A 14,693-nucleotide genomic window follows, 5' to 3' on the forward strand; every position below is an offset into this window, starting at 1 on the left:
CACTTAGCAAATGCCATTTCAGTACAGTGGTCAGGGCTGAAGCCAGTGGAGTGAATGGAATATGGAAATGTAGGCTTTCAGAAACTTCACTGAGTACAGGTACAAGAGGAGGACACAGGGACAAGGATGGCTTTTTTACCTCATGAGGGAAGAGATGTGAGAGAAATGTTTAAAACAGCTGATGTTAAGTGGTAAGAGTAAATTGTTTAGAGAGCCTATCTCCACGATTACACCCTGATTACACCCCTAACACTGGTCAATCCCCTTGTGCTTCCAACTGATCCTGTTGGAATGAGGCCAGAGGAGACAGAATCAGAAAATCATAGCAGTAGAAGATATTCATTTACAGGATGAGGAAATTGAGCCACAAAGGAGGGAAATTAAGCCACACTAAGGAATGGAAACAGAAAAGATTAAAGACCCATTTTCTTTAATTCCACTTTGGTGGAACTAAATTCAAGGGCATTTAAGCCTCATCAGTCTAAAGAGGAGCCTTGACTAGAATAGGAATACTTTTTATACAGTGGTACTCTGAAACGATAAGCAGTTAGCTATGCTTTTACACTGTTAGATAAGAGGAAAGGTTACCCTAAAATTTAAATTAAATCTATACTTATTTTGTACCAGTCATCATAGTTTTTTAAGTCTGCCTACAAAAAAATTCATAAAGCTTTCTCAAAATATTGAAAGGTTTGTTTTCAATAGTTCTAAGAGATGTCGATTTTTAACTCTGAAACTTAAAATGCTTTATGTATTAGACATATAACTCTGTACTTACTAAAATATTTGTTGTAGAAACTTATGTTCACTTAAAGTTAAAAACTATGCTTGTGGGCTTCCCTGGTGGCGCAGTGGTTGAGAATCTGCCTGCTAATGCAGGGGACACGAGTTCGAGCCCTGGTCTGGGAAGATCCCACATGCCGCGGAGCAGCTGGGCCCGTGAGCCACAATTACTGAGCCTGCGTGTCTGGAGCCTGTGCTCCGCAACAAGAGAGGCCGCGATAGTGAGAGGCCCACGCACAGCGATGAAGAGTGGCTCCCACTTGCCACAACTAGAGAAAGCCCTCGCACAGAAACGAAGACCCAACATAGCCATAAATTAAAAATAAATAAATAAATAAATAAAAATTTAAAAAAAAAACTATGCTTGTAAGAGCAAGTTGATTTTACCTACCAATACTATATTAACTAATATATGACTTTGCTTACTTTATTGTAGTAACTTCCCTCTGACTTTAACTGTTACCACCAAGACCTTCTGTCTTAACTTTCTTTCATAGGTGTACTGGAAAGGTTAATTCCAGCAGGCCTGGAATTAGCCTGCTGTGTTTTCTTAAAGTTCCTGCTTGGCAATGACCCCTGGTCAAGGCATGAAACATACTAATTGTGTTGTTTTGTAATCTCTAGTCCCAGGAGATTCAAGGTGGATCATTCAGCTTAGCACCATGTGATCGATGATTTGCACCTGGTCTCACTGAGGCCCCAAGAGGGCTCTGCTGTAGAAGCTAGTTACAGAACAGGAATACGCCCACAAGACCAGCAAAATATTAAAAAGCCCAGCGAGATTGTTTTAGGCTCCCTGGTTCCAGGGTGTTCTGCATACAATAATGGTCCCTGATCTGAGAAGGTGCACCTCACCAAGGACCTTTTTATAGGTACCTGCACCTGACCTCCCTGGCCCCCTTGCTGTGACAGCCTTTGGCTGTGATGCATTATCCTTACTTTAGTGCAGCTGCTAGACTGTATCCTTTTCCCGTAATAAACCAAATGTTTGTTAAGCACTGTCATTTCGCGTCCTGTGAGTCTTTAGCAATCAAACCCTGTTCAACTGCCACTGTTAGTGCAAGACACCTATTAATAAACCTCATAATGCTAATATTCATTTCTAAAAAACAAAAATTCTAAATTGTCTCATGACTTGTGGCTTCTGTGATACAACCAGAGGGCAATACAAACCTAAGTTTAAGTTTAGGAAAACTTAAAGATGAGTCACCAGAACCAACTTTAAAAGGACAGAACATTTGCTAAGTATATTGAGAGTGAAGGAAAACAAAAACAAAATCATTTTATTACCTTCATATTTTTCCAGAGCCTGAATAACATTAGGGAGTTGATTTACACCCTGATAGAGTCGGTAACAATCTTGTAAGTTTGCTGCTTGTCTTTGAAATTTCTTGGCAAGTCGGTTAAGATCTGGAAATCGACGAAGTAAATCTTCTTGTAAACTCTGCCTCAATTCTGCATCTTCTACGAAAGCTTCTACTAAATTTAATCTGAAATAAATTATACTAGAATTAATCTTAAATATTTTAGTATGAAACCAGAATTTGTCAACTAGGTGCATGTCTCAACTCAAAAACTCCATGTAAGAAGCTTGAATCTATTCTGAAATGTTAGTTTTTTGTAGAGGAGGGAAAGCTCCATAACACTGTGATGTAAGCAGTTTCTGATTAGTTAATAACCAAATTAATGTTTAGTTAAGTAGTAGCATATGATACTGAAATATACCCAATTTTGTTTGCCTTTCATCAAATTGACATTTCTTAAATAGAGGAATCTCATTGTTGGGACTCTGTTGATATTGACACATTATTGCACATGGAAACAATGATCTTTAATGAAACAGAATTACAATTCAAGAATGTTGCCAAATTCAATACTGATTCTATCAGAAAGTCTTATAAATTCAAACTGCATTCTAAAATTACCTCATGATAGTACAAAGCCAAAATTTTCTAATTAAAAAACTGAAATAAGTTTATTGCTTCACAAAATCAATAAATAAAATCTTAGCTTGTTTCAAGAACTATAAAACACGCAGCTAATATTGCTTTTGTAATTTATTGGAATCAGTGGCTTTCCATTTTTTTCCCTGTAATCCACAGCAACAAATATAGTTTTACAACATGACCCAGCACACACATGCACAGATATTGTAGCGGGCAAAATAAGCCACCTCAAAACATGCCACTCTAGTGTCCATAAGGACTACTTTGGTCCTTAAGGACTATTTTTAGTTGAGGACAATTGAGAAGGAGCAGAAAGGAGGAAAGCTCTTTGCCTTCTCCCTATTTGCCCAAAAGCAGGACATAAATTTACCAAGGTGCTCCCCCTTCCTTCCTTCTTTACCAGGAAGGACAACAATTAATCTCAACTTTAGACCCTTAACAGCCTGGAGATGACAACAGAGGAACCTACATAACCCTACCAGCTAGCCTTTATCTACCTTTAGTTTCCATACATTTCCCTTCCCACAATTTGTAGCCCTAGGAACTCAAAGTCCTTTTCCTTTGTCTTGTCACTTCTCTGAAAATTTATCATTCCTTTGCTAAGATGCTATATAAGCCCAAGTTCCAACTAAACCTAGGGTTACTCATCTCTGAGTGCCCCCACATGTAAGCATAAACTTCTGTTTGTTTTTTCTCTTGTTAATCTGTCTTTTGTCAGTCCAATTCATAGGGCCACAGCCAAAGAACCAGGAGAGTAGTAGGATAAAGAAACTTTCCTCCCTGACAACATATAATTAAAATAGGTTTTGCAAGACAAAACTTAACTCTTACTATATGTGGTGCACTCTTTTATTTTTCTATTGTATTTAACTTTTCAAAAATGCTAGTTATCACCTGCTACACTAACTTCACAACCCACCACTGGGTCACAACATGCAGTATGAAAAACTATGTAGTAGATGGTACTGAAGTAATAGCTGAAAGGTAAACTTTAACATTCAAAGGTAGGGGAAATGGCGTGGGCACAGAAGACGATCCTAGGTTTAGAACACTATCAGATGAACAACCATTTTCCTTACATTTGTAAACTATACGAGTAGTAAATTAATCCTCAAATTGCACAGGAACAGGAAAAGGAACCAAATCAGCTTTCTAAATTTCTTAACTATTTACTGATCTCTCCATCAGCATTTACAATTCCTGCATCATCATAATGTTCATCTAGCATGTCATATGAAGGGAAAAATATGCTGCCCCTGTAGTAATCATACAATGACTACAAATATTAAAGCAAGATTTTGCAACCTTGGTATGTGGCAGCCTGGATGGGAGGGGAGCCTGAGGGAGAATGGATACATGCTTATGTATGGCTGAGTCGCTTTGCTGTGCACCTGAAACTGTGCACCTGAAACTATCACAACATTGTTAATCAGCTATACTCCAATATAAAGTAAAAAGTTAAAAAAAAAAAGATTTTGCAACCTTGGCAATATTGACATTTAGGCTAGATAATTCTTTGCTGTGAGGGGTTGTTCTGTGCTGTTTAACAGCATCCCTGAATTCCACCCACTATACTCTTTCCAGAGTAACAACCCAAAATGTCTCGACACTGCCAAATGTCCCAGAGGTGGCAGGGGAGGGGAGGACAGCCCCAGGCTAGGCCACTGGTTTAAAGGACCCTGAAACACTTTAAAAGATGAAAATAAAGAGAAAAATAACAAACTCTATAGAATGTCAAGATAATATTTAGGGAGTTGGCAGTAGATATATTTGTTGTAGCAAATGCCAAATCAGTGGGGAAATAATCTGCTACCAAGCTTGTATTACGAACCAGTCACAGGCTACACAAACAAACACAATTATTCAGGCACTTACTGCTCCAGAAAAGATTTCTATGCCTTGTACTCTAGATTTTTAAAACAAAGCAAACAAAACTGAGTAAGGGATGCAGCCAAATCACAGCAAATTTGGGCCTTCCTAGCTAATCCTCTGGCTCTAACTGGGCTTCTCCAAGTTTGATCCAAGATTACCCACAATAAAATCACTTGGAGGTGAAATACAGAATCCCCAAGGTTGGGGCCCACCTGTGAAACTGCAATGAGCTTCTCAAGCGATTCTTCCGCCCGGAACAGTTTTAAAAAGTGAGTTCTAACAATCACAAGAAATTTCTGAGTTCTCATGATAAAGCAGGAAGAGAAGTTTAAGGGGGTCAGGAAAAGGATGAAAGAAACCTGATGTTGGCTTCACCTACCTCATCTTTCTTTTCCTCTTCTTTTCCTAAAACTCCTTAGGCCACTCTCCATAAATGGTAAGTATCCATAGAGAAGACATCTCTGATCTAGAATCTCCCTATGCTTCTTTCCTGTTCCACCAAGTATCTTATCACTGTTTCCTCTCAAGCTGACCACAGAATCATAAGTAACCAACATTGTTCAAGAGCATAAAGTTCCACAGAATAGAGAGCCCAGAAATAAACCCACACACCTACGGTCAATTAATCTTCAACCAAGGAGGCAAGAATATACAATGGGAAAAAGACGGTCTCTTCAGCAAGTGGTGTTGGGAAAGTTGGGACAGCCACATGTACATCAATGAAGTTGTAGACAGCCTCACACCACACACAAAAATAAACTCAAAATAGCTTAAAGACTTAAACATAAGACATGATGCCATAAAACTCCTAGAAGAGATCATAATTTTGTAAAACATTCTCTGACGTAAATCCTACCAATGTTTTCTTAGCTCAGTCTCCCAAGGCAATAGAAATAAAAACAAAAATAAACAAATGGGACCTAATCAAACTTAGAAGCTTTTGCACAGCAAAGGAAACCACAAACAAAACGAAAAGACAACCTACAGATTGGGAGAAAATATTTGCAAACAATGAGACTGACAAGGGCTTAATTTCCAAAATATACAAACAGCTCATACAACTCAACAACAAAAAAACAAACAACCCAATCGAAAAACGGGCAGAAGACCTAAATAGACATTTCTCCAAAGAAGACATACAGATGCCCAATAAGCACATGAAAAGATGCTCAACATCGCTAATTATTAGAGAAATGCAAATCAAAACTACAATGAGGTACCACCTCACACCAGTCAGAATGGCCATCACTAAAAAGTCTACAAGTAACAAATGTTGGACAGGGTGTGGAGAAAAGGTGGGAATGTAAGTTGGTGCAGCCACTTGGAAAACAGTATGGAGGTTCCCCAGAAAACTAAAAATAGAATTACCATATGATCCAGAAATCCCATTCCTGGGCATATACCCAGACAAAACTATAATTCAAAAAGATACATGCACCCCTATGTTCACAGCAGCACTATTCACAATAGCCAAGACATGGAAGCAACCTAACGTCCATTGATGGATGAATGGATAAAGAAGATGTGGTACATATATATAATGGAATAATACTCAGGCATGAAAAAGAACGAAATAAAGCCATTTGCAGCAACATGGATGCAACTAGAGATTACCGTACTAAGTCAGTCAGAAAGAGAAAGACAAATACCATATGATATCACTTATATGTGGAATCTAAAATATGACACAAATGAATCTATCTACAAAACAGCAACAGACTCATGGACATACAGAACAGACTTGTGGCTGCCAAGGGCAAGAGGGATTGAGTGGGAGGTTGGAGTTAGCAGATGTAAGCTATTATATATAGAACGGCTAAACAACAAGGTCCTACTGTATAGCAAATGGAACTATATTCGATATCCTATGAGAAACCATAATGGTAAAGAATATAAAAAAAGAATGTATATACATATATATAACTGAATCACCTTGTTGTACAGCAGAAATTAAAACATTGTAAATCAACTATACTTTAATAAAAAAAAAAAAAAGAGCATAAAGTTCCAGAAAGAGTATTAAGAAGTAAAACAGCAAGGGAATGAAAAAGCCTCTAAAACACATAGCACAAGGCAAGATACACAGCCCCCTCAGTCTTTGGTCTGGATATCATTAAAAGTCTAATAATGGACTTCCCTGGTGGTGCAGTGGTTAGGAATCCACCTGACAATGCAGGAGACACGGGTTCGAGCCCTGGACCGGGAAGATTCCACATGTCAGGGAGCAACTAAGCCCCCGTGCGCCACAAATACTGAGCACACGTGCCACAACTACTGAAGCCCACGCAGGTAGAGCCCGTCCTCTGCAATGAGAAGCCACCGCAATAAGAAGCCTGTGCACCGCAGTGAAGAGTAGCCCCTGCTCACCACAACTAGAGAAAGCCCATGCACAGCAACGAAGACCCAACGCAGCCAAAAATAAATAAATAAATTTATTAAAAAAAAAAAAGTCTAATAAATTGCTAGTTTCACAAGTCTATTCAACATGCCATTTCAGAAATAATTATAGTATTAGTTTGTGTTCTGGCTAACAGGTTTTTTTTTTTAAAAGACTGCTCTACTGTTTCCATGACAATCCCACTTTCAAATCACAATTTCAGAAGTACCAAAGTTAGTGTTGGCAAAACAGAGTATACCTGTCAATCCTACTCAAAATTACTCAGCTGTCACAATTTGATACATTAATTCACAAGTTGACTGGAATACAAGATAATTTTTAGGGTCAGTTAATCTCTAAAATTCCAAAAGAATAAATTATAACATTAGTCATGAAATTTTTGTTATTTTAAAATCACCATTCTGTTCTTTAAAACCAGCACTTCTGATCTCTCACTGTAAGAACAGTTGACTGGAATTTCATGACAGCTTATTTATATGGCTGAGAACAAATCTGGTACCTAAATACAATTACAAGTTTTTGAGCCTCTTCTTTATCTTTCTTCACATGGTTTAATGCAGACAGAACCACTCATTTGATACATTAAATAGCAGATAATCTGCTACATAGGCTTGAGAAAATTAAAAAAGAAAAAGAAGTATGGCAAAATATAAGAGAAAGGAACATGCTTTCAAGGAACTTTCAATCTAGTGGAGGAGAAGGACACGTTGCATCTTACAGTTAGTGCTGAGTAACAACCAAGATACAAAATGCAATGAAATGTGACACAAGTAAGAAAGCAGAGAATTCCTACGGGAGCTGGGGAACCTCATTTTGGGGTATTTCATTTGCCTATACTCTAAATAGTTGGGATTTAAAGAGATAGGATCTTGAGGAAAATACTTGGGAGGGGAGGGTGGAGCAGCAACAGCAGAGACTTGAAGGGAGAACAGTACAGGATGCGCTGGAAGAAAACTGAAGCAGAGAAGGAATAGGGAAAAAAACTGTAACCAAGGCAAAATGGAAAGGTTGCCTTTGGAAAGGAAAGAGCATTATTTCCTCTTCTGAGAAAGAGCCAGGGAGTAAAAGACTGAAAATACAGGTACATTTTGAGATTATAAGAATCAGGGAGGGGGCTTCCCTGGTGGCGCAGTGGTTGAGACTCTGCCTGCCAATGCAGGGGACACGGGTTCGAGCCCTGGTCTGGGAAGATCCCACATGCCGTGGAGCGACTGGGCCCGTGAGCCACAGTTGCTAGGCCTGTGCGTCTGGAGCCTGTGCTCCGCAACGAGAGAGGCCGCGATAGTGAGAGGCCCGCGCACCGCGATGAAGAGTGGCCCCCACTTGCCGCAACTAGAGAAAGCCCTCGCACAGCAACGAAGACCCAACACAGCCATAAATAAATAAATAAATAAATAAAATTAAAAAAAAAAAAAAAGAATCAGGGAGGAGATCGTCTGCTTACACGTAGCAGGCAGCTGAAGGGAAAATAAAAAATGTTAGATTGATCACTGAAATGAGTCATGTAACAAAAGTAAGACCAGGCAGCAGTGAAAACTAGATAGTTTGAAAGTACAGTGGGTCCAATCAGCACTGTGTGACCTTCTCCAGAAACTTTTAATTGAGAAAGAAAGCTAAGGAGAGAGTGGCCAGTATGACAAAGGACCAATGGGGCAAGAAGTTCTATGGCCCCCATGAAAGCACTGGAAAGAGGGTTGCCTTTGTGGTGCAGACTGGACAGGAAGGCAAATAAAATTCATAAGGGACGAGCAGATCAGCCCAGAGACCAGAAAAAAGGGGTTTCCACTAAACTTGATTTGGAAGCAGAGAAAAGTGGTGGGAAAGCAGTAGAGTGACAGCCCTCCTGTTCTTCCTCTGAGGCCAGAGCAATGCTTTGCTGTTTTAAAGAAACTGCACTCACTGTATGACCGCCAGGCCTCTCTGTTTCCACAGAATACAGACTACTAACTAAAGGCATCCTTGCATAAAAGGATACTTAATATAACCTGGAAAGAAGTCTAGGTCTAAGTCTTAATATAACCCTGGAAGTACACTGCCTCAAGAAGCATGATATATTATCACATAAGCACCACCACCACCATTTCTACATTTATAGGAACCACTTTTTTTTTTAATAAATTTATTTATTTTATTTATTATTTTTGGCTGTGTTGGGTCTTCGTTGCTGCGCACAGGCTTTCTCTAGTTGCGGCGAGCGGGGGCTACTCCTCCTTGCGGTGCGTGGGCTTCTCATTGTGGTGGCTTATCTTGTTGTGGAGCACAGGCTCTAGGCACGTGGGCTCAGTAGTTGTGGCTTGCGGGCTCTAGAGCACAGGCTCAGTAGTTGTGGTGCACAGGCTTAGCTGCTCCACAGCATGTGGGATCTTCCTGGACCAGGGCTCGAACCCGTGTCCCCTGCATTGGCAGGTGGATTCTCAACCACTGTGCCAGCAGGGAAGCCCGGAACCACTTTTATTTGGAGATATATATTTCTAATAAGATTGCTACATTAATCATATTAAATGTCATAGAAAACGAAATACTCAATTTTAAACTAGAAGGCAATAAGAATACCAAATTCAACATATGCAAATGATATCATCAGCAATTTCACGAGTGAACTATTTCATATGCTAACATATATTCAATGTTCTTTAAAGAATTCTAACTTTGAAAAGACATGGGAAAATTACCAAGGCTTCAGATGAATTTATGGAAAGACAAAAAAGCAAAAACAAAAAAAATCCCAGAAGATTAAAAGTAATAGTAACAGTCCTAGTGTATGTGCAAACATGAGGACTCTTTGGACCTATCAGAAAATAAGTGCAAAAATAGTAATATGGACAGTGTTCTTATAATTCCTAATTTGATTGTTAGATAAAGCACAAAAGGAAGAAATACCCAGAAACTCACTCCTAAAAGGTAATAACATATCAATTCTCACTGGAGATTAAAGTATTTAAGCCATTAGCTAAAAAGTATTTGTAGTCTCAGTGCAAATAGGTTTTAATGAATGGAAAAATGAGCATTACAACATATAAAGCAATTCCGTGCATATAACTTAAATAAAAGCCAAAATAGTACATTTCACTTCTGATGTTAATCCAACTTGGATCAAATTAAACACAATTGACAGAAACAAGAAATACAGTACAGGGACTTCCCTGGTGGCACAGTGGTTAAGAATCCACCTGCTAATGGTCCAGGAAGATCCCACATGCCATGGAGCAACTAAGCCCATGCGCCACAACTACTGAGCCTGAGCTCTAAAGCCCATGAGCCACAACTACTGAGCCCACACACTGCGACTACTGAAGCCCGCACACCTAGAGCCCGTGCTCTGCAACGAGAAGCCACCACAATGAGAAGCCTGAGCACCGCAATGAAGAGCAGCCCCTGCTTGCTGCAACTAGAGAAAGCCTGCATGCAGCAACGAAGACCCAACACAGCCAAAAGTAAATAAATAAATTTATTAAAAAAAATAGAAATACAGTACAGCGTTTAAGGGCATGGGCTCTGGAGTCAGGCCAGCCTGGCTTTAAAGCCAGCCTCCATCACCACACAGCTAATGAACATGAGATGCTTAGCACAGTGCCAGGCAACCAGTCTTCTCTTCCTCCTAAGAGCCTGACAGTAACTTAAAAGTAATCCTATTTTCATCATTATTCCTGAACCTATCACTGGGCTATAGTCCTGGACAAGATGTATGCATCAAACTCAAAGATCTAGTCATAACTGTCCCTATGTCTGCTCTAATAAAAATAGAAGAAAAAGAGAAATCTTTGCTTTCCTTAACAGAATTCACCGCACAGCCAAACACTTTAAAATTAACTCCTCACTTACTGTTTAAGAGGGTGGAGTAGAGATTTCCACCACTTTCTCTGCTAGAAAATCATCCCAAAACAATGACAGTAAAAAACAGAAAAAACTGGGGACTTCCCTGGTGGTCCAGTGGTTAAGAATCCATCTTGCAATGCAGGGAACGCCGGTTCGATCCCCGGTCGGGGAACTAAGATCCCACATGCCGCAGGGCAACTAAGCCCATGCGCCGCAACTAAGACCCAACACAGGCAAAAAATAAATAAATATTAAAAAAGAAAAAACTTGATTCAGTGTGTAATCCTGAAGATCAATCTTAAATGCTTAGAGAGGGAGATAATAGACTTGCCCTGAGAACCCCAGGAAGGCATAAACTAGAAAGCATGAGGTATCACAGCAGGTGGAATTGAGAAACGGTGATAAAAAAAAAGGAGACCGTCCCAATGAAAGTCTGCCTTAAGGAGTATAACTTTTTCTTCCTGGTTTGTGGAATTTCAGCATTTGGCTTTGAAAACCACAGGCCTTAGTAATTGCTGGTTAAAAAAAAAATTCTCCCCAAGATAAAAAGGGGAAAATATTTCCTCTTATCTTAGTAGATCATATTTTGATTATAAAGCCTTTCTTGCAAATGTTATTTCTAATCAGTAAGTCTTATAAGGCCACCAGATTTTGGAAATTACTGCTATGTCCTACGAAAATAACCTTTACTTACAGTCAAAAAAAATTAATTTTGATATCTTGTCTTCTAAATAATTTGTTATTCTGGTAATAGTATGTAAGGTTTTTGAAGGGTTTAAATACATGCAGGCTCTAGCTGTTAAGCCGGAAGAGGACCACTGACACGTGCCCTGTTCCCACAGGCCCAAAGTTAAAAATAAAACCAATGACCTAGATCTTGGTAATTATTTAAATTACTTAATATTTCTTTTAAGAAACAACTAAAAGATGAGGGAGAATGGACATAAACTTTTACTTGTTTAGGCACAGGCTTTCCATGGTAGGATACTCAAGAAACTGATTAAGACCAGTTGCTCCCAGGGCAGGTGTTGGCAATTCACATAGAGTACAATAAGAAATGTGTCCCTGGAGCTGTGCAGAGGCCCTCAGAAAAGAGTACTGGGAAACTGGGAGACAAGAGTAAGAGACTCATCACTGTATATCCTTCTGTTCTGTTGGACTTTTGACACACGTTAATGTAGTTACTTACTCACAAATAATTAAAATAAAAAATTGTAAACTACCTTAATTACTTGCAAATATCCAATCCTTCCTATTTCTTATTTTAAGTTACTAAATTCCACTTTTCTTCCCCAACAAACCTGGCTTCGGAAAGTTGCCTTAGCATTTCAGCTTTTGCATTTTCAATGATATATCAACATACCCACGAATCACTGACCTCATGAGTTATTTTTACTGTAAGACCCTTTAGAATCCACAGGATAACCACTTAGCTTGGTAATTATCTGCAGGGTGTCTTACAGATTTTTTTTTTAATTAATTTATTTATTCATGGCTGTGTTGGGTCTTCGTTTCTGCGCGAGGGCTTTCTCTAGTTGTGGCAAGCGGGGGCCACTCTTCATAGTGGTGCACGGGCCTCTCACTATCGCGGCCTCTCTTGTTGCAGAGCACAGGCTCCAGACGCGCAGGCTCAGTAATCGTGGCTCACGGGCCCAGTTGCTCCGCGGCATGTGGGATCTTCCCGGACCAGGGCTCGAACCCGTGTCCCCTGCATGGGCAGGCAGATTCTCAACCACTGCGCCACCAGGGAAGCCCCCAGGGTGTCTTATAGATACTGATCAACTATTTTACGTTTGCCTGGCATACACAGAGTCCCAAATAGTCAAGGGATCACCATGCTTTTTTATACCATCAGAATTCAGTAGATATTCAACAAATTCTTGAACAATTTTACAACGTCAAATCCATAAAAATACTGACTCTCTTTTACCTATTCTGGCAATATACCTTAACTTACCAAATCGAAAACATTGGGTATACAATAAGGTCACATGAAATAACCTAATTATTGAAAAAGGTAAAGTATATCCAGTCAATAAAATATTATGTACTTATTAAAAATGCTGAATATGAACATAAAACAACACTAAAAAATGCTTATGATAATATAAGCACAAGTGGGAAAAAACAAGGGCACAAAACTATATTAGGATTACAATTATGTTTTTAAAAAGACTATCAAACATAAGAGTGCACTATAGAAAATTATTTTATTTATATGCAGTTCAAAAACAGGCAAAATTAATTAATCTATGATGTTAGAAGGATAGTAATTACTCTTGAAGTGAGGAGAGGTAGTAACCAGCAGGATAACTGAGGGGTTTCTGAGATGCTAGTTATGTTGTTTCTTGACTTGTGTGTTGTTACCAATGTGTTCACTTTGTGAAAATCCATCAAACTACACATTTAGGATTTGTGCTCTTATGCACAGTATACTTCATTTAAGTTTTAAAACTTGTATCTAAAACAAAAGATAAAAATAAAACCTATTCCAATGCTAATTATATTACGACAGCAGCATTATATAACTTTTCTTTTATTTCCTCAATTTTAAAGATTTTCTGAAATACATTTAGGCTGCCTTAAATCCTTTCTAGAATAATAAAGCATAAGTGCTTCCTATGTGCCAGACCTTGTTCAAAGTACTTTATACACATTAGATCATCTAATCCTCAGAAAATCATCAAATCCTCATAACAACCCTAAGAAGTAGGTGTGTTATTACTGTCATTTTAAAAGGGAAGAAACTGCCACACAGAGGTTGAGTAACACCCAATGTAACACAGCTCCTAAGTGGTAGAGACTTAACATGAACCAAGGTCATCCGGCTCCCAAGCTCATGCTGAGACATTAACCATACCACCTCTTTAATAAAATTTTACTTTTTCATAGTGGAGGAAAAAAAAAATAATTAAGAAAATAAGTTATTTAATCAATCTAAATCATTACTACTCCATTACTTTATTAGCTTTCTGTGCAGTTAGATGCTAAAATATAGGTGCAAAATTGCATGTTACAATAAGTGGTATAATCATATGGAGTGACTGTAAGTTACTCAGAGCTTACAAAAGTGTATACTAGTAATATACCTCTCTTCTATTCTGTTCTTGTCCATGAGAGGCTGCTTAATCCACTGGTTAACCAGTCTTTGTCCTTGAGGGGTTTTGCATTTATTCAGCAATGCAGCCAGAGACTGAGAGCCAGTAGTATCTTCAACGGAACCCTAGTGAACAAAAAATAAAATAGAAAAATGACACGCTCATTAGTGAAAACCTTACTATGCCATGAATAATGATTAAGTAATTTGGGGAACAAGAACACATAACACTGGGAATTCCCTGGCAGTCCAGTGGTTAGGACTCTGCTCACACTGCCGAGGGCCTGGGTTCGATCCTTGGTCGGAGAACTAAAATCCCACAAGCCATGCAGCCAAAAAAAATTTTTAAATAACCAACCCCTACACTCCCCAAACTTGTAAAAACAAACAAACAAACAAAAAACACTTAACATTCTTCAAATATTAAACAGAAATGTACACAAAAGTTCCTCATCCGAAAATCAAACTTTCAACCCGTTAATCTGATTTTCTGCTGTATATTTTTCCCCAAACCAAAACCACCAAATTACTGCAGTTCTAGACATAAAACTTCTTAGAATGTAATTTTTTAAAACTACTATTAATACACAAAATTATTCATAAAACCAGGACAAATACTATTTATATAGCTTGCAATTAGAAAAATACAGCAATTCAAAACTATCTATTTTAAGTATAATATTTCAAAATATTTAAGCTCCTTAGTAAGAGTCTTATATATAGAGAGAGAGAGAGAGAAAGAGAGAGAGAGCGAGAGAGAGGGAAACATTTTTAACCACTC

The 14,693-nt window shown here is 38.6% G+C and overlaps 1 protein-coding gene across 2 annotated transcripts in view; it reads right to left on the reverse strand.

Annotated features, from left to right (window-relative positions):
* The window catches only part of MSH2 (mutS homolog 2), a 73,677-nt gene that overhangs the window by 44,911 nt on the left and 14,073 nt on the right, over positions 1-14,693 (reverse strand). For both annotated transcript variants that reach the window (XM_036874000.1, XM_036873999.1), the window contains exons 6-7: positions 13,905-14,038; positions 2,074-2,273 (exon numbers count right to left, since the gene is read on the reverse strand). In XM_036874000.1, coding sequence (XP_036729895.1) covers positions 2,074-2,273; positions 13,905-14,038 — 334 coding nt within the window. The remainder of the gene's footprint in view (positions 1-2,073; positions 2,274-13,904; positions 14,039-14,693) is intronic.

The sequence above is a fragment of the Balaenoptera musculus genome, chromosome 13, assembly GCF_009873245.2.
Source record: "Balaenoptera musculus isolate JJ_BM4_2016_0621 chromosome 13, mBalMus1.pri.v3, whole genome shotgun sequence".
In the NCBI taxonomy this organism is placed as follows: domain Eukaryota; kingdom Metazoa; phylum Chordata; class Mammalia; order Artiodactyla; family Balaenopteridae; genus Balaenoptera; species Balaenoptera musculus.